We start from the raw sequence: 7962 nt of genomic DNA on the forward strand, positions 1-7962 counted from the left end.
AAGAAAAAAAAAAACAAAAAAAAAAAACAAAAGAAAGAAACAAACAAACAAACAAAAAGATATACGAACGATGAAAGATTCTCGTGGAATGTAATGTCCCTTACTCGAACGTAGTAGCATCCTGCTGCGAAAATATAAAGGAGAATAATCGCGTTCGATGTATTCCGGCGTGGGAAGTTATGTGAATAATAATTTATCTCTTCTCCTTATGTCAAATGATAATTCATCTCTACTCCTCTACTCTACTGCTCGCTCCCATCAAAAGTATCATCTTTATCTCTCTCTCTCTCTCTCTCTCTTTCTCTCTCTCCTTTTTTTCCAAAAAAAAAAGAACGAAACAAAAATACAAAAAAAGAAATTACATATCGCTGCGACATTTCTTATCCGAAGGTCACACTGACACGTCCAAATCCTATCAATCGAGAGGTCGATTGATAATATTTGACGATTAAAAAAAAAAAGAAAAAAAAAGAAAGAAGAAGAAGAAGAAGAAAAAAGAAAAATGAAAAACGTCGAAAAAAAAATGCGATCCACGGATGCAATGATCCTTTCTGGAGGGAGGAAATGATGGAGGGAGTTAGTATCCGTGTCCACGAAATATAATATATAATGGAATAAAATCGTCCGTGGTATTCCGGTGTAGGAAGGATAGCGATTGGTCGAGCGTAGGTTATAGACTGTTGCAGTTGCCATTGGTCCTTAGAACATTTTCCCCACCTCTTCGTTCTCCACGCGGGAAATTCACTTTTTACCGTAGTTATTACAAAACCAAGCCGAGTCTCCTAGAGCATGTCATTACGACGCAGTGCTCCACTCGGTGAGCATCCTCTCGCGAACTTCTCTACTCTATCCAACTACACCACCATCACCATCACCATCACCATCACCATCGTCACCATCATCACCAACTTCTTTTTCTTCCATCTTTTACCATCTCCTTCTATTCTTCGGTAGAGTGTTCTTCGTCACAGTCACCTCTTTTGCCTTCTCTTCTTTCTCTTCTTCATCTTCTGCGTATACTTCTCTTCTTCTACCTCTACTTCCACCACCAACCATCACCACCACCACCACCACCACCACCACCATCACCACCACCCTCCTTTCTACTATTACCACCACCTCTTATAGATCCACCTCCACCTCCTCCAACTTCACTCATCTCTTCCCACCTTTCGCGTACCCGTGGAAGACGAGCGGCAACTATCTTAGCGCGAATATCTTACGTCCAGAGAGTGCCTAACGACGATCACGGGAACTTGAACAGAACTTCAACTCCGTCGTTTGTTGCTCCAATTTTCAACCACCAACCATAGTTTCATTACGAAGGATTAGATTTAACGTCATCATTGTTCCAAATTAATTTCTACGTCATTACCATTTCTTTTATCTTTTGTATTTATTATTATTATTTCTCTCTTTCTTTCTCTCACTCTTTCTTTCTTTCTTTCTTTCTTTCTTTCTTTCTTTCTTTCTTTCTTTCTTTCTCTCTCTCTCTTTCCATATATCCATCTAACTATCTATCTAACTATCTTTCTTTCTTTCCTTCTCTCTGACGTAGAACTCGAAAGAAGACGCGATATTAAGGAACAGAGAGAGAGAGAGAGAGAGAGAGAGAGAGAGAGAGAGAAAGAGAGAGAGAGAGAGAGAAAGAGAGAAAGGAAATAATCAAAAGAGAAGAAAGTAAAGAAGGAAGAAAAAAAATAGAGAAGGAGGACGGAGGAAGAGGAGAATAACTACGAGGACACATAGTAGTCTATCTCTTATATACGTATATTATAACAACGTGTGTAAGAAAAAGATAGATGTTGGCTGGAGACAGGAACGTTCTCTTTTACCGTACTATCATCATCACCATCGCCAACTACTATTACTACTTCGGTACTTCCGGATCCCTCCGATACGCGCTAGTGGAAGAAAAGAAGAAATAGAAGTAGAAGAAAAAGTAGATGAAGAAGTAGTCAGAAAAGAAGTAGAAAAAGAAGAAGAAGAAGAAGAAGAAGCAGTCAGAAGGACTTCACACAGTATAATACGAACACAGTAATATACTAGTATTAGTATTAATACAACTAGTAACAGCCGTACAGTAGTAATAGTAATAATAATAATAATAATAATAATAATAAGAATAATAATAATAATAATAGTAGTAGTAGTAGTAGTATAACGAAATCGTTCGCCTCAAGGAAAAGTGGTGTGTGCGAAAACGCATGCGATTCTCGTGTATCACCTATACAAACGAATCGAAAGTATAGTAACGGGCACCGGTCGAGATATATACATACGTATATATATATATATATATATATATATATATATTTACGCGCGCGCGCGCTCTCACACACACGGACCTTTCGTTTTCAACACCGAAGAAGTGTTCTGTGATTCGTGAGCGAAATCAACGAAGAGAAAGAGAGAGAGATAGAGAGAGAGAGCAAGAAAGAGAGAGAGAGAGAGAGAGAGAGAGAGAGAGAGAGACAGAGAGAGAGACGTGTTACATCGGAGAACGGAAGAAAGACGAGATCATCTTCTTCTTTACATCGGCCAACGTTAAAGAGAAAGAGAGAGAGAGAGAGAGAGATAGAAAGAGATAACAAGAGGCGGAAAAAATCGATAGAAAGAGAAAAAGGAAGAACCAGGATGAACATCGCTGGAATTAAGATGGACTGGACTATCAGATTGTAAGTAAATATATCCATTTTTATTACATATTTAATTTATTATAATTATAATTATTATAATAATAATAATAATAATAATAATTATTATTATTATTATTTGCCTTTCTTACGATAATACATAAACTAGTTCAATCACGAGTTTATCTCATTATATCGTACAGATATGAATCATTAGTTCTTTAGATATTCTATTATATTTCTAACGAAACACATGATAAATGCATTCTCTTCATCAAATGACATGTCTTCTTCTACTTTTTTACTTTTTCTTTTTCTTTTTTTTTTTCCTTTTCTTTTCTTTTCTATTCTTTTGGTTGATTTTCAATTTTTATTTATCCGTAAACTTCTTTTCGATCAAATTATTTACACGGTGAGACTAATATAATAATCTTGACTATGATAATACCTTTGGAGAAATCGATCGATTAGAAAGAGAGAGAGAAAGAGAGATAGAGATAGAGAGATAGAGAGAGAGAGAGAGAGAGAGAGAGAGAGAGAAGATTTTCCTGATAGATAACATTGGAATCTATCAAAAATACGTAATCCATTAGAAGCGAATGCATCCACCGTGAAACTCGTGTATCTCGTTAATCTATTATCCGGTTAAAGAGCTATTCGAATCCTTCTCACTCATACGAAGAATAACTAGATAAAGATACTCCTATATATATATATATATATATGTATATGTATATGTATATATATATATGTAGGTGCATCTTCTTATTATCATATTTCTTTTACTTACTATTACTATTAGCATCACACATATGCGTATGTAGGTATATAGATTATATGGGAAATCATTTTTAATACACTTCATTCTTCCTCTTTTATTTCTCTTCCTTTTTATTTTTTTGGTAATGATCTAACGATCATCCAAGAGAGAGAGAGAGAGAGAGAGAGACAGAGAGAGACAGATAGAGAGAGAGATAGAGAGAGAGATAAAGAGATTAACATTCTTCCTGTTAGAAACTCGTACGACCAAGGGAAGTCGTAAGTTTTCGACCGAAATACACCTTCCTCATTATTTAATTCATTTATTTTCATTCATCCGTAGCGTATTCTCTCGTAAATTATTATCATCACCTTTTAATACTATCTTATCCTCTCTATCAGTAATTCATTCATACATTCATTCATTCGCTCATTCATTCGTTCATCCATCCGTCCGACCGTCCGTCCGTCCATCCATTCATTAATTCATTCATGCATTCATTCATTCATTCATTGATCGAATGATCGATTTATTTATTTTTTTTTCTTTTTCATCATCCTATTTCCGAATTTACGTCTAACGAGTATCGTCAATTGCATCAGGGTTGTCACCTTCCATTAGACAATTAAAAAAGTAAAAGAAAAGAAAAATAAAGAAAAAGGAAATCTACAATCATTTTTCTTTCTCGTTTGAAACGTCAAAGTAAAGAAATAAATAAAAAAGTAAGTAAGTAAGTAAGTAAGTAAGTAAGTAAGTAAGTAACTAACTAACTAATTAACTAACTAACTAACTAAAGTACGTACCGTTGCGAAAGAGGAAAAATAAATATTGCCAAGTTCGTATCTCATCGTGGACGTTACGATCCGAAGAAAGGACAATCGTTATCCGCATACCTCTACCACGGCAACGGGCCGATGATGATGCCGTTACGATAGTTTTCTCTTCATCCAACTTGGTACAGAGCGAGAGTCATCTTTGTAGACCTTCTTCCTTCATCAGGCATCAGGCATCGCGATTACGCGAACTCGATGGTTCGCGCGAGGGCGTTGCCAATCCCAGATATTCGCTTACACGCGATATTATTATAGCTGGATATACTATTGCCTTGGAACGTTAACGAACGAGAGAGAGAGAGATAGAGAGAGAGAGAGAGAGAGAGAGAGGGAGGGAGGGAGGGAGGATGTTGCAACAATGAAGAATATATATATATATATATAAAAAGAAAAAAAAAGAAAGAACAATAATAATAAAAGAAAAGAAAATGAAAATAATAATAATAATAATAATAATCATAATAATAATAAAACAATATTAAAGAAAGAGAAACGTAAAGTAGCGTAGGCGTGATGAACGTTCCTACAGAATCAATTTCAAAGTATAATCATTTTAATTTCTGATCGATAAGATACCGAAGTCCCCACCTTCCCCCCCTCCCCCACTACTACCCGCCTCTTTGTATTATTATACGTACTCTGTTGTTCCATAGTAAAATTAATTTCATTCCACTCTTACCTACCCCCATCCTCCCATCACCCCCCCCCCCCCACCTCTTTCCCCGGATAACTATCTCGATAATTTTTTTTTTTCAGTGTTATTTACTTTGCCGCGTTTCTCTCTTTCTCTTTCTTTCTTTCTTCTCGTTGTTGTTGTTCTTCTTCTTCTTCTTCTTTTGTTTCTATTTTTTATTTGTATGTGTGTTTATTCACTACCTATGAGTTTAAAAGGGATTCAATTTAACGATATAAAGAGGTACATTATAACTCTCTAATTATTGAAATTAATCTTTGAAAAGAATGTTACAGAGGATCGACTGAATACAAATTCTCGAGGAATCTCGATTCTTCTCATATTATATACATATATATATATACATATATATATATATATATATATATATATATATATATATATATATATATGAAAGTATGTACATATTCGTTGTGCTCACTTCTACTCGATTATATTTCTCGAGTTTAAAAGAACAGGTGGGAGGGGAGGGGAGGGGAGGGGAGGGTGGGAGGAGGAGGAGGCTCGCAAATTCCTCTATCCTCTTTATATTTATCCTGAATGGTCGTTTATAAATAGAGTTGGTATAGGAAAGAGAGGATGTATTAATTTTGATGCCAAGTACCATTAAGATTCTCCGTAAGAATCTTATCTTCATTTCGATCGAGTTATAAAATTTTCCATAATTATGCGTAAACGGAATAAAAGTTGAAAGGAGAGAGAGCGAGAGAGAGAGAGAGAGAGAGAGAGAGAGAGAGAGAGATGGAAAAAAAATAAACAATTAATTAAGAAATTCTTCGAAAGCGTGAACGAGTCTCATCTTAATTTCGATCATTATAGAATTTTCTTAATTATATGAAAAAAAAAAAAACAAAAAGAGAGAAAGAAAAGAAAAAAAGAAAAAGAAAAACATAATAAAAAACGAATACTATCGTATGTAAGAACGAATCTTTTTTGCATTTAGATCTTTATAAAATTTCTTCGATTATGCAAGAGGATAAATGGAAAAAGAAATAAATCTGAATAAATAAATAAATAAATAAATAAATAAATAAATAAGAAGTAAAAAATTCTTGAAAAATTATTACAATGAATGAATATCAATTGATAAAGAAGGGAAAGAAAAAAAGAATCGATTTTATGAGACAGAGAGAGAGAGAGAGAGAGAGAGAGAGAGAGAGAGAGAGAGAAAGAGAGAGAGAGAGAGTATGAAAGGTTGGATGGATCAAAGAAACGATCGATCGATCGGGAGAGTGGTGACGTTGACCTTGATCTTTGGTGCGTTGCAGATCGGATCTTTCACCACGATCACGTACTATATCCTATCGGCGACCAATCAAACGGGACATTAACCACAGTGCACTCTAGGGTAGAATTTTACACTGTTTTGCGTATACGATTTTTCCATATGTCCCTATGCAGAGTATTCTATCTGCAATTTACTTTTTTTTGATATTTCCTTTCCTCAGAGAAAAACATTCTTTACGATTTTATTCTTTAACAATATTAAATAATAACGAGTACGTTTATACGTATGTGTGTGTGTGTGTGTGTGTGTGTGTGTGTGTGCGCGTGAAACGTCCTTTATAAAAAAAAAAAATGATAATAATTTTTTTCTTTTTTCACAATGAATCTAATCATTTGCACATCTCAATCAATAATATCGCCTTGTTGCTTTTCTAAATTGTCCTAATAAAAAATAAAATGTGTTTTATTATAATTATCATTGAGTAAAATTACGAGGGAAGATTATTTTTCTTTTTTCTTTTTTCTTTTTTATTTTACTTTTTTCTTTGCCTTTTTTTTTTCTCGCTGCGCTCATTGGAAACTAGAACAAAAAAAGAAAAAGAAAAAAGGTAAGAAATAAAGAAGGTAAAAAGAAAGAAAAAAAAAAAAAAAAAAAGAAACCAAGAAATTTGAGCAATCTGTAAAGGATTAATTATTCATACACGTGTCGCGTGCCATCGTAAGGTCTAAATCAATCTAATATAAATGAAATTGCACGTGTAAAATGAGTCAATGGATTAATTTTAAATTATAACAAATTTTATTAGATTTTAATAGATAGAAATATATCGTAGATTTTAAAGGAATACAAAATTAGACGTGAAAAATAGAGAAAGAGAGAGACAGAGTGAGAGAAAGAGGGGGGAGGGGTGGGAGTAAATGAAATGAATAGATATGAGAGTATGAGAACTTAGAAATGTCAAACAGACATACACACACACACACACACATACCCATAGAACGTAATGAAATTTGCACGTCGTCGTCGTCGTCGTCGTCGTCGTCGTCGTCGTCGTCGACGTATCGTCGTCGTCATCGTTTCTCTTTAGATTTAGTCGAGTGCGCACGCGTTCGAGAAGATATACGTGCCTCGAAACGACAGGATCAGAAGGTAACGCCGTAGAACGGAGCTTAGAAAGAGACGAGTCGAGCAGCGATCGTGTGTGGTTAATTTACAGCTAGTTCCTACAGTTCGCTTTATCTACCGTCTTGTATCTATCTATTTCTTTCTCCTTCTCTCTCTCTCTCTCTCTCTCTCTCTCTTTTTTATATATAAATATATATATATATATATATATTTTCTTCTCTTTTTCATGGATCATATCGGATCGTACGTACGTACTTATTTATGTATGTATGCATATATAAATGTACGAATGTATGTATATATTTATGTGAGTAAATTTGTTTGTGTGTGTGTGTGTGTATGTGCGTGTGAATGTATGTACGAATGAATGGATGTATATATGTATGTATGTATGTATGTATGTATGTATGTATGTAAATACATAATTACTTATCCGAGAAACAGTAACTCGCGAAAATGTAGAAATTAATATGTATATATATATATATATATGTCTGTCTGTGTGGTATAAAATAAAAAATAAAAATAAAAAAGAGACAGAAAGAGAGAGGGAGAGAGAGAGAAAAACAAAAAAGAGGAAAAGGAAAAAAGAAGAATTCGTGCTAAAAGCTATAAAAAGATAATTAGTCCGGTGTTAATCATTACGTCTCATAGAAACGAATTATCCAAGAGAAAGAGAGAGAGAG

At 34.3% G+C, this 7962-nt stretch overlaps 1 protein-coding gene across 1 annotated transcript in view; it reads left to right on the top strand.

Annotated features, from left to right (window-relative positions):
- Positions 1–2607: 2607 nt before the first annotated feature.
- Positions 2608–7962, top strand: part of LOC124422538 — a 71521-nt gene continuing 66166 nt past the window's right edge. The window contains exon 1 of the mRNA XM_046959089.1: positions 2608–2678. Within this exon, the coding sequence (XP_046815045.1) occupies positions 2638–2678 (41 nt within the window). The 5' untranslated portion in view covers positions 2608–2637. The remainder of the gene's footprint in view (positions 2679–7962) is intronic.

The sequence above is a fragment of the Vespa crabro genome, chromosome 3 (assembly GCF_910589235.1).
Source record: "Vespa crabro chromosome 3, iyVesCrab1.2, whole genome shotgun sequence".
Lineage (NCBI taxonomy): Eukaryota > Metazoa > Arthropoda > Insecta > Hymenoptera > Vespidae > Vespa > Vespa crabro.